This window comes from Neoarius graeffei, chromosome 5, assembly GCF_027579695.1.
Source record: "Neoarius graeffei isolate fNeoGra1 chromosome 5, fNeoGra1.pri, whole genome shotgun sequence".
NCBI classification, from domain to species: Eukaryota; Metazoa; Chordata; class Actinopteri; order Siluriformes; family Ariidae; genus Neoarius; species Neoarius graeffei.
The window spans coordinates 69,572,585-69,599,742 of NC_083573.1; the positions used below are offsets into that span (position 1 = coordinate 69,572,585).

General features: G+C 39.5%; 2 protein-coding genes and 1 non-coding gene across 8 annotated transcripts in view; 2 read left to right on the forward strand and 1 right to left on the reverse strand.

Moving 5' to 3' along the window:
* Nucleotides 1–791: 791 nt before the first annotated feature.
* echdc1 (enoyl CoA hydratase domain containing 1) lies at nucleotides 792–4,408 on the forward strand. 3 transcript variants are annotated; one of them, XM_060920678.1, is made up of 7 exons: nucleotides 805–830; nucleotides 1,865–2,038; nucleotides 2,234–2,472; nucleotides 2,549–2,691; nucleotides 3,359–3,411; nucleotides 3,504–3,584; nucleotides 3,663–4,408. In XM_060920678.1, the coding sequence occupies exons 3-7, from the start codon at nucleotides 2,244–2,246 to the stop codon at nucleotides 4,063–4,065; spliced, it is 909 nt and encodes a 302-aa protein (XP_060776661.1). In that variant the 5' UTR covers nucleotides 805–830; nucleotides 1,865–2,038; nucleotides 2,234–2,243; the 3' UTR covers nucleotides 4,066–4,408. The 3 variants fall into 3 exon arrangements, with proteins under 3 accessions (XP_060776662.1, XP_060776661.1, XP_060776663.1); XM_060920679.1 differs by lacking the exon at nucleotides 1,865–2,038 and having other exon boundaries at nucleotides 792–830; XM_060920680.1 differs by lacking the exons at nucleotides 805–830; nucleotides 1,865–2,038 and adding an exon at nucleotides 837–893.
* Nucleotides 4,409–8,120: 3,712 nt separating this feature from the next.
* trnar-acg (transfer RNA arginine (anticodon ACG)) lies at nucleotides 8,121–8,193 on the forward strand. Its single transcript has one exon. It is a non-coding gene; the product is annotated as a tRNA-Arg (tRNA).
* A 6,564-nt stretch (nucleotides 8,194–14,757) lies between these two features.
* The window catches only part of limd1a (LIM domains containing 1a), a 52,463-nt gene continuing 40,062 nt past the window's right edge, over nucleotides 14,758–27,158 (reverse strand). For 2 of the 4 annotated variants that reach the window (XM_060922313.1, XM_060922315.1), the window contains 2 exons: nucleotides 25,198–25,266; nucleotides 16,385–16,469 (listed from right to left, as the gene is read on the reverse strand). In XM_060922313.1, coding sequence (XP_060778296.1) covers nucleotides 25,215–25,266 — 52 coding nt within the window. In that variant the 3' untranslated portion in view covers nucleotides 16,385–16,469; nucleotides 25,198–25,214. Of the gene's footprint in view, nucleotides 16,470–25,196; nucleotides 25,267–27,158 lie in introns of those variants that run through there. The other 2 variants (XM_060922312.1, XM_060922314.1) reach the window with 2 other exon arrangements.

Genomic DNA, 27,158 nt, shown 5'->3' on the forward strand with positions numbered 1-27,158 from the left:
ATTATCAGCAATGGCGGATAGAACGCGATTGTCAGCTTCGGAAAAGAAGCGAAGGAAAATAGCAAGTGATGCCCAAAGGAGACGGTCGATGGTGAATATCGGCACAGCAATCGACAAGTGGAAATCGCGTTCTATCCGCCATTGCTGATAATCTGTGCCACGTCACACGTGACGTGGTACACAAGAAAGGGAACCTGCCGATGACATCACGTTTCACTACCGCGCGGAAATTAAAAGGGTAGGTGACTTTGGTCGCAAAATTAATATACTTGTCGTTGTCAAAAAATTATGTTTGATATATCATTTTGAAGCTAAAAGATTTCTCTGTCTAGTCATGTTGTCATAAAATATATTGTATTTTATGCCAAAGAATACATCCAATGGTGGAATGGCACTTTAAGTAGTCACTGAACAGCAACCTAAAGTGACCTGTTTGGTTTATGTTCTGGACTAATCAGACCAGAACTGTGGGAAAATGCAACCAGGAGCTACCTAGGTTTGGTGAGGTTATTCTATGCAGAGTGAAAGAATCTTCCAGAAAACTGTTTATTTGAAAATAGCTCCTGATACAACAGAGCTAACGAAAAATACCTCAGAATTGTAGAATCCATCTTTTTCTCATGGTAGAACAGAGGGTGTGGTGTTAATACCCTTGTTCAGTAAGCTGGGATAATATCTGATGCATTAATACAAATGTAATTACAAATAATCTAATCGGAAAGCAACATACAGTAATTTAGATCTGACTATAAGGTAGGAACTATAATTCGGCACTCAAGTTCCTGGCGGACTGCTTTAGAAGTAGCACCTTGGCTGGAGTTTTACTGCAGGTTTGTGAACCAACAGCAACATATCTAACTCCTTTAGCGAACAGTTATTGAAAATAATTTTAGGTATCGTTTTAAATTGTCATTTTATAACTCAAAATGGTCAGACAGTTTACTGAGAGTACTCTTTTTGTTTTTTTAATTAAGTGTAACCTGACACACACTCGACCTTGTACTTTGCCTGCTTTTAAAAGCTTATGGGCTGTAAACTGTGTAATTTCTCTTTACATCAGGGTTTGTCTTACAATATAACTATAAAAAGAATTAATTTTTTAGTCCTCTAGTTCTGTGCTGTGGTTTCACTTGTATTGTAAAGGATGTATAACACTTTATTTTCTCAAGCAAAGAGAAAATTCTCTATATCAGAGTTTCTCAACCACAGTCCTGGCCATTCGCTGACCTGCACAGTTTTAGGTTTGTTTATTCCCAACACACTGTCCTGTCATATCAGCTTATCATTATGCATTACATGAGTTGGGTACTCTTGTGTTGGGATCAGGGGAAATCATGAAAATGTGCAAGATCTTTGGGTGTCCAGGACTGAAGTGGAGAAACCCTGCTTTAAGTGTTAACAGTCCTTTGGAGCAATCCATGTCCACAGAGTGTCCATTATTAGTGCCTGTAATTAATATTTTTTTAAAATAAAGTGGATGTCTGTGAATTTAAAGTCAGAATACTCTCTCAAACTGTATGTGGCTGTCAGTGAAATATCTGCACAGAGGAAAAACTATGGTCCCTGTGACAGCTCAGGCTCTGTAAACAAATGATGTGGATCACCATCATCCTGGTATTTAGAACAAGGAACCATCTCTACTCATCCATAAAGCATTTTGCACATGAATTTAGAAAGCTCCTCCTCTTGCACTAGCAGGTAGACATTGTAGTCTGACTATAAGCAATGCAACTTTAGTATGTTGTGCACTTTATTTTATTATGCCATTGTTGTGTATATACTGTGTGTGTTTCATATATTATATGGACACGAGCTGCAATGACCTGGCGACTTATCCAGGGTGTACCCCGCCTCTCGCCCACAGTCAGCTGGGATAGGCTCCAGCTTGCCTGCAACCCTACGCAGGATAAGCGGCTACAGATAATGGATGGATGGACACAAGAGTTCTACTGGGAAATATGACACACATATTTTTCATATGAGCTACATCCAGGACATGGAGAACCAAAACCATGACATAAATCTCTATATGTCACTTGTGAGGAAATTGATGAATTGTTTTGATACATTTGGGTACTTTGTGTCTATATAATAAAAAGAAAATCACATATTGGCTTGAAGCTATGACGTGTGTGTAATAATATATATGAGAGAGATATCTTGCATAGTAGGCTGTTATATTCTTCAGTTATATCATGTAAGTGACTTCACTTTGTGTGTGTCTCTTCTGCAGAGAAAGTAAAATGGCTTTATTCAGTGTTGGTCGTCCTTTTCTCCCGAACACAAGACGTGCTTTGGGATGTTTTTTTAAGCAAAAGCAGGCATTTTGCTGTAAAGCCACTGACTCTGAGGAGGAGGAGATTCGAAAGAAGCTTCAGTTGTTTCCAGGAGGATCCATAGATCTTCAGAAACAAGAGTCAGGCATTGCAGTGATGACAGTCAATAACCCAACACGTATGAACGCCTTCTCAGGTGAATAATGTGGCACAACTTCAGTTTCTTAGTCTGTGAGATTATTTAATATTTAGACAAGCTCTGTGTTTTCCAGGCAGCATGATGACTGAACTAGAAGAACGGGTATCTGAACTAGAGACGTGGACAGAAGGAAAAGGTCTCATTGTGCAAGGGGCTGCTAGAACATTCTGCTCTGGATCTGACCTGAATGCAGTCAGAGCAATATCAAACCCACAGGTCCTCAGTATTTAATATGTAACATCATGGTTTTCAGTATATCATAGTAGATTGTTCAGTCATTCAATGGTATTAAATTATTTGGTTTAAAACTTGGAATATTTGTTAACTCTAACTTATGAGAGTTGCTTTTAGTAGTTTATTAAAAAAATACTGAAATGATGTGTGTGGCATCCTGTTCTTTAAAAAGTAGATGATCCAGTTTTAAAAATAATGTTTATTTGTAGAATAATTTTAAACGAATAGTGATCAATGCTGTAACTATTTCAGATTCTCTTTTCCAAAGCTGCCCACATCTATAGTATAGCTGTAGAATTTACAATTTTTGACAGCTTGTTGCAGTGATATAGGAGACATCTGAAAACTGTACTTTCCTTTTTTTCAGCGAAAACAGTAGTTAGACCAAAACCTTGGGTTTATGAATTAATAGAACATAAAAGAGCAGAGCTTTGGTCTCTTTGCTTGGTAAAATTGTAGGGTAGAACAGGCGGTTTATTATTTATGCTGTAGCCTTCCTGTCCACCAACATAATGCTAGAATTTTTGCGTTAAAATCCTGTTTTGTTTAGGTTTTTTTTTTCTCTGTCTGCTAGAATTGTTTTGACCTCTACCTTGCATCATTATATTAACATATGGAAGTTTTACCTTGCCGTCTTTTTTTTTTGCAGGATGGAATGAAGATGTGTATGTTCATGCAAAAGACTCTTGCACGACTTCTCAGGTTGGCTTGTGTGACTTTTCTATGACTATAAATTGTAATATATCTAAGCTTACATGTAATATACCTAAGCTTCCATGTATCTCTTAGTATAGGTTGCCCCTCATCTCCGTAGCTCTGGTTGAAGGAAAAGCGCTGGGTGGAGGTGCAGAACTCACTACTGCCTGTGACTTCAGGTAAAATATTTGTGTGCTGGATGTAGTACCTTACCATAGAGATTATATGTGTTTACAAATCTATGCTTCTACCACCAGACTGATGACATCTGGTGCCATGATCCAGTTTGTCCATAAACACATGGGCTTGGTGCCAGGATGGGGCGGAGCTGTGAGGTTGGTCCGAATCATTGGCAGCCAAAATGCCCTAAAATTACTCGCGAGTGCAAAGAAAGTTGATCCAGACTTTGGAAAGCAGATTGGACTAGTTGATGACGTGTTGACTGTTGGGGAAGGAAACTCTCTGGTGGAAACAGAGCGATGGCTGAACCAGTTTACAAAGGGCTCAGCTCCTGTAATCAGGGCTGTGAAGAAGGTGGTGTTATCTGGCAGAGAGCTCTCTCTGGATGAAGCCCTCACAACTGAAAGACATGTATTTGGGACAGTGTGGGGAGGACCAGCCAATCTCGAGGCTCTGGCACTTAAAACAAAACACAAGTGAGAGAATGTGGTTTTAAAAAATGAACTTCAACACTAAAGTCTGTATCTTTGGGGGAAAAATAGCACCATAATTATACAGAGATGGACTGTTAACAGTAACTTGTAAAGGATCAGCAGGTCTGAATTTAGCTCAGAAATGAATTTACTGTCTGCCATGTTGCTACATTTCAACTCTGATTATTCCAGTAAATGGAGTTATGATTTTACCAGGTGATCCAGCTGTTTAGGGTATGAGATTTCCTAAAACAGCATGAATATAGATCAGATTACTGTTATATTAATGTTTACAGTGGTTACTGTAGTGATTTAAAAAAAAAGTTTTTAAAATAAAGCTGTGGAAGAAGCTGCGTTTCCTAATTCATTGTTTTAAAAATCTGACTCCTTTTGTGCAAGTGTATACTTTTGTCAACTTAGTATGCAATCTTTTGTTATTTCTATTGCACACTTCAGGTTGTAAGAATTGGATAGAATAAACCTCTTAATGTGTTATAGTAGTGTAAATAGAGTTTGGAAATGTACATTTTTAGCTTAGGAGGATTTTTTTGTGACATATCTTTATGTGTCTTAATCTATCCATCAATAAATCTGTAAATATATTGTTCAATACGTGCATCAATAATTAAACGCATAAAATCTTTCAATTTATTATTACAAAACTTTAACATTTTATTTTTCATGATTTATTGACACATTTATTGAATGAGGGGCGGCACGGTGGTGTAGTGGTTAGCGCTGTCGCCTCACAGCAAGAAGGTCCTGGGTTCGAGCCCCGGGGCCGGTGAGGGCCTTTCTGTGCGGAGTTTGCATGTTCTCCCCGTGTCTGTGTGGGTTTCCTCCGGGTGCTCCGGTTTCCCCCACAGTCCAAAGACATGCAGGTTAGGTTAACTGGTGACTCTAAATTGACCGTAGGTGTGAATGTGAATGGTTGTCTGTGTCTATGTGTCAGCCCTGTGATGACCTGGCGACTTGTCCAGGGTGTACCCCGCCTTTCGCCCGTAGTCAGCTGGGATAGGCTCCAGCTTGCCTGCGACCCTGTAGAAGGATAAAGCGGCTAGAGATAATGAGATGAGATTTATTGAATGATAGATTGAAAGTTTGAAGGATTCTAATATGCAAATTAGGGCTGTTCTGATTGGTCTGTAAAAGTGCAGAGGCGTGGCCAAACTGTGGCCCTGCAATCACAGACCAAATGGAGAAGCGCAGGTGATGTGCTGTGGGAAGCAGCAGATAGAGTTAAAAGAGGAACACAAAATGGTTAATACTCGAATTAACATTACTACTAAAATCTGTATCTCACTGTGTTGTACAGTGTTTTGGTAATTAGAACAACAAAACTAACTTTATTGCTTTTTCTGGTACTACGCGGTCATGGCACCAACACTAACCAAAATGTTAGCAGAATGGAGTAGTGGTGTGTCATTCATGAACGATCCGGTCATTTTGAACTAATCTTTTGTATACCTTGGGAGTAAAGCGTCATCTAAGTGAGTGATTCGCTAATTTTCCCCTGGGCCAGCTCAGCTTCATTCTTGAAAAGGGGTGGGTTTCCCAAAAGCCTCTTAACACTATGAGCATATTAACTAGGAGAGAGAGTGTTCATTGTGCTGCTTGCTCTACCATTTAATGATGATCTTTGTGCTGCGATGCTTTTAGGAAACTCAGGCCAGGTCATGTGGATACAAGTCTCTCATTCTTGTCACGTGACCACTTTGGAGTTTTTATTCCAAGTGAAACAACACTAAGCAAGTGAAGTACATATATGTTGTACTTCATGAATGTAATAAGGCCCTGGATGGCAGGAGTGGACGAACCCTGTTAAATGCCCCCCGGTACCTGAAGCGAATGGGCCCGAGGACGCAGTGACGAGTTCATTGGTCAAGGTCATACCTTGCATTCTATTGGTTGGTGAATTTTGATATTGAAATTTGTGAGCAGAAGGTTCGCAAGCGTACAGAGCAGTCTGATGAGCAGTAGTTATTTGCAAAATCTGAATGTCAAATGAATAAACTAACACTGCTCTCAAATTGAAAGACCGCATTCTTGATTAGAGATAGGAATAAAACTCCACAGTGGTCACATGACAAGTGAACAGAAGACTCATACCCAAAAGACCTGTTCATGACTAAGTTACACAGTTGTTTGTTACAAAACAAATACAGTGCCTTGAAAAAGTATTCATACCCCTTGAACTTTTTCACATTTTTCCACCTTACAACCACGAACTTAAAAGTTTTTTATTGAGATTTTATGTGATAGACCAACACAGAGTAGCACATAATTGTGAAGTGAAACAAAAATGATAAATGGTCTTCAAAATTTTAAACAAATAAAAATCTGAAAAAATGTGATGTGCATTAGTATTCAGCCTCCCTGCATCAATACTTTGTAGAGTCACCTTTTGCTGCAATTACAGCTGCAAGTCTTTTGTGGTATGTCTCTACCAGCTTTGCACATCTAGACACTGAAATTTTTGCCCATTCTTCTTTGCAAAATAGCTCAAGCTCAGCCAGATTGGATGGAGAGCGTCTGTGAACAGGAATTTTCAAGTCTTGCTACAGATGCTCAATGGGATTTAGGTCTGGACTTTGACTGGGCCATTCTAACACATGAATATTCTTTGATCTAAGCCATTCCATTATAGCTCTGGCTGTATGTTTAGGGTCATTGTCTTGCTGGAAGGTGAATCTCCTTCCCAGTCTCAAGTCTTTTGCAGCCTCCAACAGGTTTTCTTCCAGGATTGCCCTGTATTTAGCTCCATCCATCTTCCCATCAACTCTGACCAGCTTCCCTGTCCCTGCTGAAGAAAAGCGTCCCTATAGCATGATGCCACCACCACCATGTTTCACAGTGCGTCCTCCAAGTGTGACTTTCAACTGTCCATATGGGGCCATCCTCCACAGGAGTGACATTCATCACATAATTAAATCATATGGAAAAGTTATGTACTTTTGTTTGTTCAGTTTTTATTTATTTATTTATTAATTACACACCACATGTACATAAACGTTATCTTGACAGACTATAGCACTTAAATATCTCTAACACACATTTTAGTTAAACTTGACCTTTCATACATATAAATTGAAGTAACAGAAATATGTATAACACTGTCAAAAGTTCATAAGGCAAAAAGGAGTCCTGCTGTTACTTAACACTAGTAAAACAACCTGCCCTGCAGTCATGCATCTTGTGCTCTGGACCCTTAAGAGATTATGAAAAGCGATAATCACTTTGCTAAAATCATGTTTTTTGATTGTGGTAATGTTGCTGTTTATATATATATCTTTACATGACTTACAACTTTGATTTCCTTTGAAAAGTGTCTGAAATTCAATGAAAGTCTGGACGTTTCTTACTAGACTCCTATAAAGCACGTGGTTTTGTTTTGCTTCTGGGCCTGAATTCCTCTACGAATTCACGCATGCGTACTCGGAACTGTGAACTCGCTCCAGAAGCTGAGCCTGAGTGGCGCGCGCATATACAGAAATAAGTTTTGTAATAATACATTGAAATATTTATTGATGTATTTATTAATGTGTTTATTGGACGATATATTTATTGATGGATAGACTGACACATATAATTAAAGATATGTCATAAAAATCCTCCATACAAACCCATCGAACAAAACCATACCTGACTCAGTGTTGTGAAAATGATGAACGAGTGCCGCCTACAGGCGAGACAGCGACACTACAGGATAAATTAACATAGAACAGCCATTTCCGGTTAGTTTCGTGTTTTGTCTACAAAAATGTCACGTTAACAAAGCTGTGAGATAAAAGTAAATCTGTTGTTAATTATTATTGAAATATATAGGCTAAAGAACGACTTTTGACTAAAACGTTTTAAGAGAGCAGTGCAAGGAGAAACTTTTATCATGCAAGCTAAAACAAATGTAAGTTATTTCACGTTTCTTTAAAACAAAGAAACAAACAACTAAACAAAAGCTCTTACTTGATAAAATTGTTTCCAGAATATAATTATTCATGATGACACATTGCTGGAGTGCATGTTGACGGTTCATATATATCCAATTCTGATCAACAAACAAGCGGGCCAGTGGCGCAATGGATAACGCGTCTGACTACGGATCAGAAGATTCTAGGTTCGACTCCTGGCTGGCTCGGAAGTTTTTCCATTTTTATTAATAATAAAAATGAAAATTATCGACACAGACAATAATATTAGCGGAGCTCCAGCGGAGCACCAGACCTAAGAAAAAATGGTAAACCCATCGAGTCGATTTTTTGTGGTTTGTACGTGTACCACCAGCCATGCACACCGCCTAGTGGCCAGTGTTAGTAATTACCAGCCACACACGCCGCCTAATAGTCAGTGTTAGTAATTACCAGTCATACACGCCGCCTAGTGGCCAGTGTTAGTAATTACCAGTCATACACGCCGCCTAGTGGCCAGTGTTAGTAATTACCAGTCATACACGCCGCCTAGTGGCCAGTGTTAGTAATTACCAGTCATACACGCCGCCTAGTGGCCAGTGCTAGCCAGTAAAGAAATAAAAGAGACTGGCTATGATATAAGGCAGCTGGGCCATAGAAGGTTCACGCTGCACGCTGCATGCTGCACGTTCACGTGAAGAACCGGACCCTGGGCCATTAAACTTCATGCTTGGATGTTCACGTGTTGCGTCTGTTCTACTTTGACCGAGTAACCAACAATATGGACTCTTCGGATGACGACGATTGCCTCATTCTGCTTTTACTGAGACAGAGGAAGAGAAAAAGGAACAGAATTTGGAGCCGAGAACACTTCCTTCTGAGAGAAACCCGTGGTGAATTTCACCGAACATTCTATAATCTGCTTGACAATCCCGATGAAGAACTATTTTTCAATTATACCATTCAATTATATTTTTTCTGAAGTTTTCCCCTGAAAGCATAGAGTTATCTCCCTAGACCCGTTCTGATTGGCTGGCGCGGCGGTGACCGCATGCACTGACTGGAATTTCCATCTTCACGCCTAGAAAAAAGTGTGCATGTTCATTTCACGCTTCACGCGTGAAGTGTGCAGCGTGCAACGTGAACGCCGTTCTATGGCCCAGAGCAAGTCATGCTACGTTTGTCCACTTTTCTTTACACGCGTGTAGCGTGTAGTGTGCAGCGTGCAGCGTGAACCTTCTATGGCCAAGCAGCCTAAATCCAAAAATTATTATTTATGTCAGGGATTCTCAACCTTTTCTACTTTAAAGCCCAGCTATTCATACTTGTAACGAGTCATACCCATTAAAAAAGATCCCCAATTATTTTGTCTCATCTACTCTATTAGAATGTAATAATCTATTGTAAAGTGTATTAATGGAAAGCAACATCACTCGCTGTTACAGATGGGAGCCCAGGAATTAAATAAATGCAATAAAAACAAACTGTTTTTAATTGTAGGTATTGTATTTAAAACTGTACGGATGTGCCAGAAGCCAACATAAAACCATGCATGCAGGGCATTCTCAGTCAAAAGGGATTAATGATCCAAAAGTGGAGTCTGGTCAATTAACACAAGAACTTATTGCCATGTTTGTGTTCAGCAAGCAAGTTATTAAAACCAAGAAGTACACTCAAAAGAAGTGGATATAGAAGCCACTCAATGGGATAGATCATTACACATTATTTTTCCCATAGAACAGTTTTTCCTCCGAGTTGGAAAATTATCCATCCATCGAGTTCCCCGACATCTCAAACTACTTGGTGCTGCAGACATCGTTTTACATGGACAAACAGATGAAAATCTGGAATAGCATGGAGGCATACAGCTTTTTATATGCGACTGGGTTAAAGATCTAGGGCGGTAGATAAGACAAGACAAGATAGATGGCGGTAGACAGCTCTAAGTGCAGGAAGAGTGTTTATGAGCAGGCGTGATATTTACAAAAACGAAAGCAAAACAGAAAGCAGAATCATAAAGCAAAGTATTTAAACAGCATTATAAACATGGCAAGAAACAAACGTGACAGTGATGATAATACTTCGCAAATTCTTTGAAAACAGCATTTGTATCTGTGCGTGCTGATTGTGCTCAAATCAGAATCAGGTGTTTCTCATAACGATTGGGTCCCAAGAGCGCGCACAACATGCTCCATGAGCGAGCGCAGCCCCTCGAGCTGCGCCAGACTCAAATGCGCAAAGGCGTGACAGTCAAGTATTCACCTGCTGTGTGACCACAACTTTTAGCTCACATGTACGGTATATCGCCATGTATTGCCACCAAAATGCCGCATTTTCATCGATAAGCCTTCGCAAAGCATTGCAAGCTATAGTGTGACCGTAGCTCACTAGATGGCACTTCGCAGTCCACAAATGGGCCCAGTGGTTGCGAAACACTGGTTTATGTTATATTATTATTTATGAACATTATTTTTATGCTTGTAAATACACAGTTTTCCCCAACTGTCTGCCTCCATCCATCCATCCATTATCTGTAACTGCTTATCCTGTGCAGGGTTGCGGGCAAGCTGGAGCCTATCCCATCTGACTATGGGCAAGAGGTGGGGTACACCCTGAACAAGTCACCAAATCATTGCAGGGCTGACACAGAGACAAACAACACTTCACACTCACATCTATGGTCAATTTAGAGCCACCAATTAACCTAACCTACATGTCTGTGAGGGAAACCGGAGCACCCAGAGGAAACCCACGCAGACACAGGGAGAACATGCAAACTCCACACAGAAAGGCCCCCATCAGCCGTTGGACTCAAACCCAGAACCTTCTTGCTGTGAGGCAATAGTGCTAACCACTACACCACCGTGCCACCCTTAAGTAAGATATGATAAAGCATAATAAAATATATCGTATGTGAATAGAGGTTTTTCATGTGTTACGTTTCCAATGGCAACATGTGGCGGCCATGTTTAAGGTCAACCTTTGATTCAAATACAATTAAGTAGTGAGGAAAGGGACGTAAACGTGGTCCATTTTTGTTCAGTTTTCGGTTGTTCAAACCACTCAAACTGCAATAAAAAGGTATATTTCTGCATTCCTAATGTAATATTGCATCAGGGAGAGAAAACTACAGAAATTTCTACAAAAAGAAGACATCAGTGGTTGGTGAATCTAAATCGTAAGGAATGGATGTCATCAAAGTACAGTTGAGTCTGCTCTGATCACTTTCACTCAAGTTTGACCCATTTTTATAATTTTATAACTATAATATAGTATGAGTCAAAATAAGCTTATTTTGCTGGGGTTTATGGTATTTTGTGACAGTATAGTAATATGAGCTAAATATTTGCAGCCTAATGATGCTCGTTATTCAAGTCAAGAAGATTCCGCAAAAGCTGTCATAATTAACCACCTTTATGTCACTTTATAGGACAACCAGCTGACTTGTATGATACAGAGAATCCAGACAGGGTCCTACATTCAATCTTGGTCACGCCAAGCTGCAAAAAAATTTAGAAGATATATACATAAATTTTTCACACCAATTACTCAAATATTTTTCATAAACTGCTTTGAATTGACATTTAAGTATCCCAAATACTTTCACAGAGAAATTGTTTCAATATGATTCAAAATACTGCAAATCAAAATTGAAAACTATCATGATCTGAGCAAGCTGAAGTTACACACAAAATACGAGTACACTTACCAGTCCGATGACGATTGTTAAATTCTTCTCTGGAACTTTTTTAACACGGCTTTCTCTCACCCATCCACATACAAACTGGTTGTGTGCTTCTAAGCTTTTATAAGCTCAAAATTCATCCACAGAGTATGAACTTCTATATAGGACCAGATAGGACACAGTGTCCAAGAACAAAATGGCTGGATATTTGTCAATTTCTCTGCATCATTGATTATTAGGCACCTCATAAGGGTCGATGCTGTCTATTTTTGCTATTTTTTTCCTGATATTGTTGCTTAGCCATTGAATCTAGTGATGATATATGTACAATTTCTTCTGTGACATGACTTAAACCTCCTTCATACAGCTGTCAGAACCGACCTTAAGCATGGCAGCCGAAAGGGTTGTGATGGGATATGTGAAGTCAGTGAAAAACCTTTATATACCAGCCATAACATTAAAACCACCTCCCTAATATTGTGGAGGCCCCTCTTGTGCGGTCGTAGCTGGCACCAAGACATCAGCAGCAGATTGCTTATGTCCTGTAAGTTGCAAGGTGGGTTCTCCATGTATCAGACTTGTTTGTCCAGTACATCCCACAGATGCCCAATCGGACTGGGATCTGAGGAATTTGGAGGCCAAGTCAACACCTATAACTCTTTGTCATGTTCCTGAACAATTTTTTGCACTGTGGCAGGGCACATTATCCTGGTGAAAGAGGCCACTGACATTAGGGAATACTGTTGCCATGAAGGGGTGTACTTGGTCTATAGCAATGTTTAGGTAGGTGGTATGTGTCTAAGTAACATCCACATGAATGCCAGGACCCAAGGTTTGCCTTCTTCCCATGGTGCATCCTGGTGCTATCTTTTCCCCAGGTAAGCGACTCGTACACACCCGGCCGTCCACATGATATAAAAGAAAATATAATTCATTAGACCAGACCACATTCTTCTATTGCGCCATTGTCCAGTTCTGATTCTCACATGCCTATTGTAGGTGCTTTTGGCGGTAGACAGGGGTCAGTATGGGCACTCTGACCAGTTTGTGGCTACACAGCTCAAAAGGTAGCAAGCTGTGATGCACTTTGTGTTCTGACACCTTTCTGTCATAGCCAGCATAACTTTTTTTTTTAGCAGTTTGTGCTATAGTAGCTCTTATGTGGGAATGGACCAGATGGGCTAGCCTTTGCTTCCCACACGCATCAATGAGTCTTGAGCACCCATGACCCTCTCACTGGTTCAGCGATTGTCCTTCCTTGGACCACTTTTGGTAGGTACTGTTCACTATATACCAGGAACACCCTACAAGACCTACTGTTTTGGAGATGCTCTGACCCAGTTGTCTAGCCATCAAAATGTGGCTCTTGTCAAAGTTGCTTAGATCCTTGCGCTTGCCCATTTTTCCTGCTTCCAGCACATCAACTTTGCTTGCTGTTCACTTGCTGCCTAATATTTTCCACCCTTTTTCAGGTGCCATTGTAATGAGATAATCAATGTTATTCACTTCACCTATCTGTGGTTTTAATGCTACAGCTGATCAGTCTATAACACTATATAACCATCACACTCATATGTGCTTTTTGAACATCCAATTCCAGATTTTGCTTCCATTTGTTGTTATAATAACCTCCACTCTTTCGGGAAGGCTTTCCACTAGATTTTGGAGCATGTCTGTAGGGATTTGTGTTCATTCAGCCACAAGACTACAGCATTAGTGAAGTCAGGCACTGATGTCGAGTGAGGAGACCTGGTGTACAGTCAGTGTTCCAGTTTCTCCCACAGGTGTTCATTGGGGTTGAGGTCAGGGCTCTGTTGAGGACACTCAAGTTCTTCCACTCCAACCTTCGCAAACCATGTCTTCATGGACCTTGCTTTGTGCACAGGAGCATTGTCATATTGGAACACGTTTGGATCTCTTAGTTCCAGTGAAGGGAAATTGTAATGTTACAGCATACAAAGACATCATATTTAATTGTGTGCTTCCAACTTTGTGGGAACAGTAACAAGAACCACATATGGGTGTGATGTACAGGTCTCTACAAACATTTGGCCATATAGTGTAAATATAAACCTTAGAAGTTAGACCAGGGGTGTAAGACTCCGTCACTGATGGACCACATCTATAATTTTCCATTTTTCTGTGGGCCAAGATACTAAACAACAAGTTAGCATAAACCCACAAATTAATACTCAACCATCGTTTAAAAAAAAAATCACTTGCTCTGATTAAAGAAAATCAATTTTCCTTCAAGAATGTTGTGCAATTACACTGAATATCAGCTGTGCTCTCATGACCAATAAACTGTCAGATGCAAAGTCATAAATAATTATATAGTATTACAACTATGAGTAGATCAAGCACACCTACTTACAGTACACTGTGAACTCGGTGATATTAACTTTCCAAATCAGAACATCAAGGACGTAGTCGCTCATCCGGCCTGCCATCAAAACAACCATGATGACCAAAACATCAAACAGAACTGAAATGTGACAATGTGAGAGAGAACCAACCTCCACAAGAAATTGTTTACAACAGGAAAATCAACAAAGGACTAAGTTTTGTTCCCCAAGGGAAGATCTACCCAAAACATCAGTCAGAACTGAATTCGCATGATAAATGAGAGAGGAAATACAATTCTAGTCAGAAGAAAATTTGTTAAGTTGACCTAATTACTAATTTGTTCGCAAAAAATTGTTAATACAATGACCAAGTTTTATGCAGAAGGTCTAGTTCTTTCAAATAAAACAATCAGAACTGAAATCCATTGAGAACTGAGGGAGGAGACATGATTTAACTGAAAATAAACAAAAGTTGTAAATTTTCCTAGGGAAGATCTACCCAAAACATCGATCAGAACTGAAATCAGGTGAGAACTGCGAGAGGAGATACAATTCGAATGACAAGTCCCAAAATTTATTAAAGGTGACCTAATTAGCAGTTCATTAGCAAAAAATTTGACAATACAATGACCAAGTTTTGTGCAGAAGGTCTAGTTCATTAAAAAAAAAAAAAAACAATCAGAACTGAGATCCATTGAGAATAGAGGGAGGAAATACAATTTAACTGAAAATAAATGAAGTTGTAAACAAATTGTTTACAACAGGAAAATCAACAAACAAATGACCAAGTTTTGTTCCTCAAGGGAAGATCTACTCAAAACATCGATCAGAACTTAAATTGGATGAGAAATGAGAGAGGAGATAAAATTCTAGTGAGATGCCTGGAAAATTTGTTAATTTGGCCTAATTACAAACTCACTAGCAAAAAATTAGACAAAACAACGACTATGTTTTGTGCTGAATGATGAGATCTTTCAAATAAAACAATCGGAATGGAAATCCGTGGAGAATTGATGGAGGAGATACAATTTAACTGAATTGTGAACGATGGACGGATGATGGACGCCACGCCATGTCAATAGCTCATCGGCCTCATGGCCAGATGAGCTAAATACACATCTCCATTTCTCTTTAAACAAAACCTGACACTTTTATAGTCTTTTCGTTTCTTACATAAAGACACTTTAATGTGAACATGACGGTTAAATGACTGAATTCAGTCCAGAGTGAGCTCCTGACACACAAATGAAATCCAAGAAAGTCACCTAGTGAACACGAGGTACTGTATGCTGATTCTCTACAGAAAATTACATTGAACTGCGCTCCCTGAACTCGAGTACGCACACATTTCTATAAAACTGCTATATGCAGGGGGCGTTGTGGCTCGGGTGGATGGGGCGCCGTGCCGTGAATCCGGGTTCGATTCCGGCCCGGGGTTGTTTCCCGGTCCCTCCCCGTCTCTCTCTCCTGCTCATTTCCTGTCTCTGCACTGTCCTATCCAATGAAGGTGCAAAAAGCCCAAAAAATATCTTTAAAAAAAAAAAAAACTGCTATATGCTTGGTACTTTGATTCACTAGAATAAACTAATGATAAGGAAATGTGTAGGATGTTTTATTTATTATAAAATGGCACAACAAAACTCAAATTGCATGACAGAGCCACATTTTTTTGAAATTATGGATTTGAATAAGAGGTAACACACGTGTATTTTGGCATTCTCTTAAACATATATGACATTACTGTCATGGGATAATTTTGTAACAAGACTGTAAAGATAAATAACAGACATAGGTGAATCAATACACAATAATCCATTGCCACTCGGTCACACGTTCATTCCATAAGTTATTTTTGTCCAGACTATGCAATTAAAAGACATTTTTAATTACTAAGAAATTTAGCGATGCTTTATTATATTGTTTACTATTTGAATTCATAATTTGAGAGTAGTAAATGCAATTTTTAAGTTAATGAAACAAACTATGGGGAACTGAACCTGTCATAGAGTGCTAAAATTTGACGTCCTAAGCCAATTTACTTTTTAATCTTGGTCATCATGACTAAGCAGCCTGCATTACTCTGGTCAAAGACACAACACAGGCAGAATTAGAATGAAAATATGAGCACGCATACTTAGAAGAATCTGACAATTTAGGGTCAGCTCTTAAAAATGGTAAAATAAAATAATTGGGTTATAACAATACAGACAAACAAAGAGCTGTGACCTTGAAGTAATGTGAGGTTTATTCTTGAATCCTACTATTGCAACTGATTTGAAGTCAAGCATGAGAGTTTGGCATCACTGTCTCCAGACAGCCACAGGGGGCAGCAGATATCCAGAACTAATTATCCTTCTCCTCAGACAGACGGGCAGCTTGACTCAATGTGTTTGAGGTGGCATGTGTGGCACAGCAGGTGGCCATCTAGTGGGTAACAGCGATGTCCTTCTTCATCATTCAGCTCCATCATACAGTCCTGTAGAGAAAGGTGGAGCTGTTTTACTTACAACATTAAAGGAGATACGCAGAACCATGGCCTCACTTTTTGTTTATAAATGCCTTGAGACCTCAAGAATGGCATAGGGATAGTTTTAAGCGTTAACAATAAATCTAATATAGTAAATTTTTACGATTAAAATGATTCATATAGGTAGTGGTCTGAGTGAATGACCTTGACATCCGTGATGTCACAGCAGGAAGGCTATCGGTCTCATCGCCATTTTTGCTATACTAAAACACAGAGCTAACTGCAACTTTGAGCTTCCATTTTGAGCTAATTTATTGCCATGCCACGTAGATGTGTTGCTGGCGGGTGCAGCAACACGACAGAAGGTGGATTTATGTTGCATTCATGGCCCAAGAATGTTCAAACTGCAAAGATTTGGACGCATTTTGCGAGAAATTCACGCCTACGAAGTGGTCTCTCCTCTGCTCTGCACATTTGACTGAAGACTCGTACGAAACCTCTGATCTGTTGAGGAGTGTTGGCTATAAGCCCGTATTGAAAGAAGGTGCAGTACCAACAATTAAAGGAAAAGAAAACTACAAGAAAAGGAAAGTAAGTTCAGTTGCACCAGTTCTTCCGGAGTGTGAGCCGAGCAGTAATGGCGGAGTACTCAGTATGGAGAAAATGGAGAATGAGTGGACCAGGTGTCAGATTTCTCCGCTGGATATGCTTTTCCCCCCCTCTGGATATGCTTGCCTCAGCAACAATATCTCGCCCTTATGTGGAAGAAGCGAATGAACGAATTACTGAAAGTCTGATTGTTTCAAAACAATCGGCCACAAGATCAGCCTTCAAGAAGCGAGAACACAGACGGGTAAGATGCGACTCTCATTTGGTTACATAACAAAAAACAACAACACTCGTTTACCTGCATTTAGATTAATACATGTAACTTGTATTGTGTATTTAAGTTACTGGTATAAGATTATTTAATTTGCTTCAGAATGTGATTGTCTCAGTTCATCTGATTATTTAATTAGCCTTTTAGGTTTTATCAGTGAAAATGCATGCATGTACATGTATGTTGCATAAGTTATAACACCTATCCTGTTTTAATGAGAGTCACATGAGATGGTCAGTTCAATTCCATCCAATTCTCACAGACGGCTTTGTTCTCTGGCTTTATTTTGTAAGGTGGGGGCCTCTGTGGCCGACGTGTTACTATCGTATTCACTTTCTGATGGTTCGAACTGATACGGTTCTACGTGTATAGCAGTAGCATGTACACACACTCCAATTTCAGGACTATCACAGTCAGATGTATTACTATCTGAGGAATCCAAAGAATCTCCAATAAATCTGAACAAAGAGGCCATTGCAACCACTCGCCTGCTGAGTCTGGCTTTGGTCTATAGCACCGATTCCCGCTGTGATGTCACCCACTCAGGGCTGGCTGGCTCAGTAGGGCAGCTCGAATGCCAACTTTGCAGTCGATTTTAACTCTCAAAAATATATTATTTTTATTCCCAATTATGCAGCATACAAGAGTCAAGGATGGAGACACTATCCACTCAGAAACGTATTTAAAAATAAAGGTTCTGCGTATCTCCTTTAAACATAGTCCTGTAGTTATTTTCCGATATGTGTGGCAGCCTGGGAAAACCTTCAAACCTGTCAAATTTGAACAGTTCTAGTAGTTCTAAAAAACTACTGAACTGAAATACAGTACCAGTCAAAGGTTTGGACACACCTACTCATAAGTTTTTCTGTATTTTGACTGCTTTCTACATTGTGGAACAATACTAAATACATCAAAACTATGAAATGGAAAATATATGGAATTCAAGACATGGACAAATTTGTCTGTACCCTTCCACCAAAAAAAGAACCCACAACTATCTCTGAAATAACTTGAAACTGACAAAAAGTTAATGGCATCCATCACTGTTTATTCCATGTTTAACACAAATCATATTTGGTTTTTGATTCAGCTGAATATTTTACATAACAAAACAAATGAAAATGGCATGGACAAAAGTGATGGTATCCTTAATATTAATAATGAATTGGGGGCGACTCTAAATTGACCGTAGGTGTGAATGTGAGTGTGAATGGTTGTCTGTGTCTATGTGTCAGCCCTGTGATGACCTGGCGACTTGTCCAGGGTGTACCCCGCCTTTCGCCCGTAGTCAGCTGGGATAGGCTCCAGCTTGCCTGCGACCCTGTAGAAGGATAAAGCGGCTAGAGATAATGAGATGAGATGAGATGAATTGGGGGCGTCATGGCTCAGGTGGATAAGGCGCCATACCATAAATCCGGGTTCGATTCCGACCCGAGGTCATTTCCCGATCCCTCCCCATCTCTCTCTCCCACTCATTTCCTGTCTCTACATTGTCCTATCCAATAAAGGTGAAAAAAGCCCAAAAATATCTTTAAAAAATATATATATTAATAATGAATTAACTTAATATTTTGCTGCACAACCTTTAGCAGCAGTCACTGCTAACAAGCGATCTCCGTAGCTCTCAGTGAGACTCCTGCATCTGCCAACAGGTAGTTTGGTCCACTGCTCCTGAGCAAACTGCTCCAGCTGTCTCAGGTTTGAAGGGTGCCTTCTCCATACTGCACATTTCAGCTCTTTTCAGAAATGTTTGATAGGATTCAGATCAGAGCTCACAGAAGGCCACTTCAGTATAGTTCAATGTTTTGTTCTTCACCATTCTTGGGTGCTTTTAGCTATGTGTTTTGGGTCTTTTTCCTGTTGGAGGACCCATGACCTGCGACTGAGACAGAGCTTTCTGACACTGGATAGTACATTTCACTCCAGAATGCCTTGATAGTCTTGAGATTTCATTGTGCCCTGTACAGATTCAAGGCACTCTGTGCCAGACACAGCAAAGCAGCCCCAAATCATAACCAAGCCTCCTCCATGTTTCATGGTAGGTATGGTGTTCTTTTCTTTAAAAGCTTCATTTTTTCTTTTGTGGACTTGGAGCTAATGTAACTTGCCAATAAGCTTGAGTTTTGTCTCATCTGTCCAAAGAACATGCTCCTAGAAACATTGTGGCTTGTCAATATGCATTTTAATAAAGTCCAGTCTGGCTTTTTTTTTTAGTTTTTCTTTCAACAGTGGAGTCCTCCTGGGTCTTCATCCATTGAGCCTGCTGTTGCTCAAAAAGTGACAGATGGTGCAATCAGACATTGATGTACCTTGACCTTGGAGTTCAACTTTTATCTCTTTGAAAGTTGTCCTTGGCTCTATGTCTACCACTGGCACTATCCTTCTGTTCAACCTGTGATGGATTTTCCTCTTGCAGTCATGTCCAGGAAGGTTGGCTCCAGTCCCATGGAACTTCCATCCATCCATCCATTACAGTGGCATGCAAAAGTTTGGGCACCCTTACTGAAAATGTCTGTTACTGTGAATAGTTAAGTGAGCAGAAGATGAACTGATCACCAAAAGGCATAAAGGTAAAGACGACACATTTCTTTTCAGCATTTTCTGCAAGATTTGTGTATTATTTTTGTTTTGTACAATTGGAGAGTGAAAAAAGAAAAGGAACACCATGCGAAAGTTTGGGCACCCCAATACATTTGAGTTCTCAGGTAACTTTTACCAAGGTTCCAGACCATAATTAGCTTATTGAGCTGTGGCTTGTTCAAATTCTTCGTTAGGAAAGGTCAGATGATGCAGAATTCAAAGCTGTATAAATTCTCTGACTCCTCAAACTTGTCCCGAAAATCAACAGCCATGGGCTCCTCTAAGCAACTCCCTCGCATTCTAAATAATAAAATAATTGATGCTCACAAAGCAGGAGAAGGCTACAAGAACACAGCAAAGTGTTTTCAGGTAGCTGTTTCCTCAGATTGTAATGTTATTAAGAAATGGCAGTTAACAGAAACAGTGGAGATCAAGGTGAGGTCTGGAAGATGAAGAAAACTTTCTGAAAGAACTGCTTGTTGGATTGCTAGAAAGGCAAATAAAAACCCCTGTTTGACTGCAAAAGACCTTCAGAAAGATTTAGCAGACCCTGGAGTGGTGGTGCACTGTTCTACTAGACACCTGAACAAATATGACCTTCATGGAAGAGTCATCAGAAGAAAACCGTTCCTGCGTCCTAGCCACAAAATTCAGCGTCTGAAGTTTGCAAATGAACATCTAAATAAGCCTGATGCATTTTGGAAACAAATCCTGTGGACTGATGAAATCAGAATAGAACTTTTTGGCCACAATGTGCAAAGGTATGTTTGGAGAAAAAAGGGTGCCAAATTCCAGGAAAAGAACACCTCTCCAACTCTGAAGCATGGGTGTGGATCGATCGTGCTTTGGGGTTGTATTGCAGCCAGTGGCATAGGGCACATTTCATTGGTCGAGGGAAGCATGGATTCGAAGAAATACCAGCAAATTCTGGAAGCAAACATCACACCATCTGTAAAAAAGTTGAAGTTAAAAAGAGGATGTGTCCTACAATAAGACGATGATCCAAAACACACCTCAAAATCTACAATGGAATACCTCAAGAGGCACAAGCTGAAGGTTTTTCCCTGGGCCTCACAGTCCCCTGACCTAAACATCACTGAAAATCTATGGATAGATCTCAAAAGAGCAGTGCATGCAAGACAGCCCAAGAAACTTGTAGGACTGGAAGCCTTTTGCAAGGACGAATGTGTGAAAATCCCCCAGGTAAGAACTGAAAGATTATTAGCTGGCTACAAAAAGTGTTTACAAGCTGTGATACTTGTGTTACTAGGTACTAACCATGCAGGGTGCCCAAACTTTTGTTTCGGGCCCTTTTCCTTTTTTGTCATTTTGAAAATGTAAAAGATGAAAATAAAAAATAGTTTTTACTTAAAATATAAAAGGGAATGCGTCATCTTTAACTTTATGCCTTTTGGAGATCATTTCATCTTCAACTTGCTTAACTGTTCACAGTAACAGCAATTTTGACCAGGGGTGCCCAAACTTTTGCATACCACTGTATCTGTAGCCACTTATCCTGTTCTACAGGGTAATTATCTTAACCAGATTCATGAGGTAGTCACCTGGAAAGCTTTTCAGTTAACAGGTATGCCTCGTCAAAAGTTAATTAGTGCAATTTCGTGTCGTCTTAATGTGTTTGAGATCAAACAGTAAATAGTAAATAATAAAAATACAGTAAATGGCCCTATTTGACAACTGTAGTAATCCATATTATATCAAGAACCGTTCAACTAAGTCAAGCAAAACGACATCCATCATTACTTTAAGACATTAAGTGTCTTAATTAATAAAAATAAAGAAAAAAAAAATTGAATTAGAAGGTGTGCCCAAACTTTTGACTGGTACTATGTTCATCTCTTTTGTATGCATCTCAAGCAGAAGTTGTAGCAGTTTAAAATCTGCTTACATTGAAAAGGGAGAAAGTGAAAAGGGAGAAAGACACGCCACATGCATTTACATTTATAACCCATTATTCAACAGTTAGTTCTGTTCCACTAAAAAAAAAGAAAAAAAAATTGGTTGGATGAGTGGCGTTCTAAGAGTGCTTATATTTAAGATAACTGCACTGGGGCATTTCACTGTGTGTAAAGTGGTGCTTGAAAGTTTGTGAACCCTTTAGAACTTTCTATATTTCTGCGTAAATATGACCTAAAACATCAGATTTTCACACAAGTCCTAAAAGTAGATAAAGAGAACCCAGTTAAACAAATGAGACAAAAATATTGTACTTGGTCATTTATTTATTGAGGAAAATGATCCAATATTACATATCTGTGAGTGGCAAACGTATGTGAACCTTTGCTTTCAGTATCTGGTGCGACCGCCTTGTGCAGCAATAACTGCAACTAAAGATTTCCGGTAACCGTTGATCAGTCCTGCACGCCGGCTTGGAGAAATTTTAGCCCATTCCTCCGTACAGAATAGCTTCAATTCTGGGATGTTGGTGGATTTCCTCACATGAACTGCTCGCTTCAGGTCCTTCCACAACATTTCGATTGGATTAAGGTCAGGACTTTGACTTGGCCATTCCAAAACATTAACTTTATTCTTCTTTAATCATTCTTTGGTAGAACAACTTGTGTGCTTAGGGTCGTTGTCTTGCTGCATGACCCACCTTCTCTTGAGATTCAGTTCATGGACAGATGTCCTGACATTTTCCTTTAGAATTCACTGGTATAATTCAGAATTCATTGTTCCATCAATGATGGCAAGCCATCCTGGCCCAGACGCAGCAAAACAGGCCCAATCCATGATACTACCACCACCATGTTTCACAGATGGGATAAGGTTCTTATGCTGGAATGCAGTGTTTTCCTTTCTCCAAACATAATGCTTCTCATTTAAACCAAAAAGTTCTATTTTGGTCTCATCCGTCCACAAAACATTTTTCCATTAGCCTTTTGGCTTGTCCACATGATCTTTAGCAAACTGCAGACGAGCAGCAATGTTCTTTTGGACAGCAATGGCTTTCTCCTTGCAACCTTGCTGCCATGCACTCCACTGTTGTTCAGTGTTCTCCTGATGGTGGACTCATGAACATTAACATTAGCCAATGTGAGAGAGGTCTTCAGTTGCTTAGAAGTTACCCTGGGGTCCTTTGTGACCTCGCTGACTATTACGCACCTTGCTCTTGGAGTGATCTTTGTTGGTTGATCACTCCTGGGGAGGGTAACAATGGTCTTGATTTTCCTCCATTTGTACACACTCTATCTGACTGTGGATTGGTGGAGTCCAAACTCTTTAGAGATGGTTTTGTAACCTTTTCCAGCCTGAGGAGCATCAACAACGCTTTTTCTGAGGTCCTCAGAAATCTCCTTTGTTCGTGCCATGATACACTTCCACAAACATGTTATGAAGATCAGACTTTGATAGATCCCTGTTCTTTAAATAAAACAGGGTGCCCACTCACACCCGATTGTCATCCCATTGATTGAAAACATCTGACTCTAATTTCACCTTCAAATTAACTGCTAATCCTAGACGTTCACATACTTTTGCCACTCACAGATATGTAATATTCAATGATTTTCCTCAATAAATAAATGACCAAGTATAATATTTTTGTCTCATTTGTTTAACTGGGTTAGCCCTGCGATAACCTGGTAACTTGTCCAGGGTGTACCCTGCCTCTCGCCCATAGTCAGCTGGGATAGGCTCCAGCTCGCCTGCGACCCTGTAGAACAGGATAAGCGGCGACAGATAATGGATGGATGGATGTTTAACTGGGTTCTCTTTATCTATTTTTAGGACTTGTGTGAAAATCTGATTATGTTTTAGGTCATATGTATGCAGAAATATAGAAAGTTCTAAAGGGTTCACAAACTTTCAAGCACGACTGTATCACTCCACTTGTTTGTGGTGACCACACAAACAAACAAATAAACCCAACACATTACTACAGTAGTGTTAGTGACATCATCAGTGGACATGGCAAGCAATACTTTTCAGGAATATAACTTTTGACTTAAAATATGAAAGCTCTTCAGATGAAGATGAAAAATGATGGTAATTTTACTGCAAGCACCATTCACAGTAATGAACAAATCAATGCGAGACAGCTAGCCTACAGGCTATAAAGCGAGTGTGGTTTCTTAGGGATCTACTCCTGCTAGTGGAGCAAAAATAAATAGAATATTTGGCCCTATAGTATCCAAACTTCCTCAGTATTAATTTGTTGTTGATAGAACCATTGTATAAAAGCAATCCTCAATATAACTGCACTCTTGCTTGTGCAAAATTGCTTAAATCTATTTTTGGGAAAACAATAATACTGTTATAAAAGTTTACAATGGGAAATGAGTTATCATTCATTTATCAGCATCATCCACATTCATCCCTATCTCATCACCCCAGATAAAATCCTTCATATCTTTTAAACACAAGCCTCATTTTTCTTATGCTTTGATCTCATGATCTCATGGATTTTTTTCAAATATTAATCAAATATTAAGATAATAATCACTGGTTAATTTAGTGAGTTAAGCAGTGTAAAAGAAAAGAAAATCCTAATTATTTTGGTGAAATACATTTATTTTTGGTTAAATACATTTAAAATACTAAATTTTGGTAAAAACCTGATTTTTGGTTGCTTTCCATAATTTCACCATGTCGCGACATCTGATGTGTTTCCCCAGATCACCACACATATGTTTTACACAGAAATAATGTTTTTATTATTGAATTAATAAGTATGATTTTACAAATGAAAGAAAGTTGAATAGTTTGCTTTGGTTATTAGAACTTAAAAACAAACTTTCAGATGTCTGGATTTTGCTGGTTTTGAGTTCTTATTATAGTGTTTCTAGCAGCTGCAGAAGTATAATTAAAGATTCCTAAAAGGAGGCCATTTTGTGTCAATTCCACAAATCAACAGTAAAAAAGGACTGATTGATGAATAACTGAGGATTCTTGAATGATGTTTAATTCTGCCACTGAAGTGAAGGGACTTGATGAGTATATTTCACTGCGAGCTCACTTTGATTGCGAGAGTTCTTTTGCTCATTAGCTGTCTATCAGAATTTAGCACAGCTCGAGAGTGCTTCAGCCGTGCTTATCATGGCTGAATGAGACAAACCAAATGCTTTTCAAATGCACTGCCTGCATCAGTGCCATAATGAGCTAATCACTTGATTTAGTATGAGGAATATATACATAAATATGTATTATTCTGACCTAAAAGATCTCTGTAAATAAATTAATAAAGCTACAAAGATGTACTTATGCTATTTTCCCAGAGGTAATACAGCATGCTAAGATTTTCAGTGACGTTTCACTCACCTCACAGTGGTAGCATTCTACATGATAGTCCTTATCCATAGATACCACTCGAATGGTTTCATCAGACCCCTGAAAGTACAGATACGTGGTGAAATGGATATGATGAAACTGTTTGGACAAATAATTGCCTATGTGGACATGTCAGCTAATTAACATGACGTGCATATGGACCCTTTTCACGTGACGTCACGACAAATGCGGCCGCCATTTTGGACATGTACTACCAGTAGTTTACCACAGCCAGCATTGAGGAACGGCAGCAAAGAAAGTGTTTACTTTCAGCAAGACTTCCATCATGCCACTATATTGTTGTGCACCTGGATGTAGTAACCATCAACAAACAAGGCAAGGTTTATCATTTTATCAGATCCCGACGGAGAAGATGGATAGCGTCCATTAACAGATTGGCAGCCCTCGGCATACCAGCGCTTGTGCAGTGACCACTTTGTTGGAGGTAAAACGAATAAAATTAGCCAGAAAAGGCATTACATTGCTGTTAACATTCTGTGGTGGCGAGTGTGTAACCAAATAGGCTAAAATAACCCATTGTAACGTCTTTGTTCTTCTGTAGTAGCTATTAGCTAACGACATTAGCTAGCGTTGTGTTCCTTTGCTGTTGGTAGACTGTAGGACAGATCAGAGGCAGTGTCCTACAAACAGTGCTTAATTTGAGGGGGAGCAAGCCGGAGCACGCTCCGGAACCTCGGGCGTTGGCTCTGGCAGCTATTTACACTGGATCCGGTGATCCGACACCTCTTTTGACTATGTAACAAAAAAAAACCAAATAATTAAATAAAAAAAAGCAAGTTTATTTAGTGTTAATGTCTGATTTTGATATCTGTCTTGTTGGTGATTTCTCTCATGAAACGACATCCACAAAATATCTGCAGATGAACTTAATTTGCAGTGTTATTACAAAACATGCCCAGAAGCGCAGCGCCGCGCCGCGCCCCCTCCCCCCTCTTTTTTTCCGCACCGGAGCCGCTCATCCTCTGCGCTCCGGGACCTCCCACTTTACAAATTAAGCACTGCCTACAAATAAGTGTTCAAAACAAGAGGAACATGTATTTGTCTCTTAAATCCAGGCCGTTCCCTGTAATCTGTAACAACGGTTGGAGAAAGTAATGGCAAATAGTGAGTGCACAAACCATAGAAGGTAAACTGTACACAGCGCCAGGGCAGTGTGATGGTATGTCTACTTTTAGATTGTGTTAGCTTATCAATGAACACACTCGTCACTCGACGAGTTTCACATCTTTACGACGGATACTTAAATGTGTGTTAGGTATTATTGTTGCAGTCTAAGCAGTCATTGTAGCAGCTAGATGAGCAAGAACCAAAAGGGTCTGTGCCATAAACCGTTATTTCTGTACGGCGTTGCTAATGTGTCATTACTGTTGTTATTTCTCCCTCTGCTCGCCCTGTAAATGCCCTACGTCGCTGGATAGCGAAGGTGTTTTCTGCATCTCGCTCCTTTTTCTTGTATGTTCTCCGTTTGTCGCCTTCCTCGCATTCAAACCAATTCGAGCCGAAGTCCGCTACATGTCCAAAATGGTGGTCACGTTTACGAAGGTCACGTGACTGAAAAGGGTCTATAGATTCATATCACATCCATAATGTTCCCTGATGATGGGTCAAGGAAAACATTGTTATTTTTTTAAATGTATGCGTTTATTTCTTTATTTATCTATTTTCCATTCAAAACTGCCACTTTTGCACAGTTTTAAATTTTCTTTAATCACAATTCTTGTTTTTAGCACTATTAGTGCACCTGTACAAAGCACATACATATATATTTTTAATCATTATATTTTATTTTATCTATATATTGTATAGCCGGCTTGTTCTTGTGATTTTTTTAAAAATTCTATTTTATGTTGTACAGTGTGTCTTTTTCTTTTCGCATGTTTGATAACTTGCTGCTGTAACATAATTTCCCAGCTTGGGATCAATAAAGTAAA

What these genes read in the sequence shown, in the direction of transcription:
- echdc1 (XM_060920679.1), top strand. Translation starts at nt 2,244, where the DNA reads ATGGCTTTATTCAGTGTTGGTCGTCCTTTTCTCCCGAACACAAGACGT. An exon ending in GAGCAATATCAAACCCACAG is followed by an intron (nt 2,692 to 3,358) that starts GTCCTCAGTATT and finishes TTTTTTTTGCAG; the next exon opens with GATGGAATGAAGATGTGTAT. An exon ending in ACTACTGCCTGTGACTTCAG is followed by an intron (nt 3,585 to 3,662) that starts GTAAAATATTTG and finishes TTCTACCACCAG; the next exon opens with ACTGATGACATCTGGTGCCA.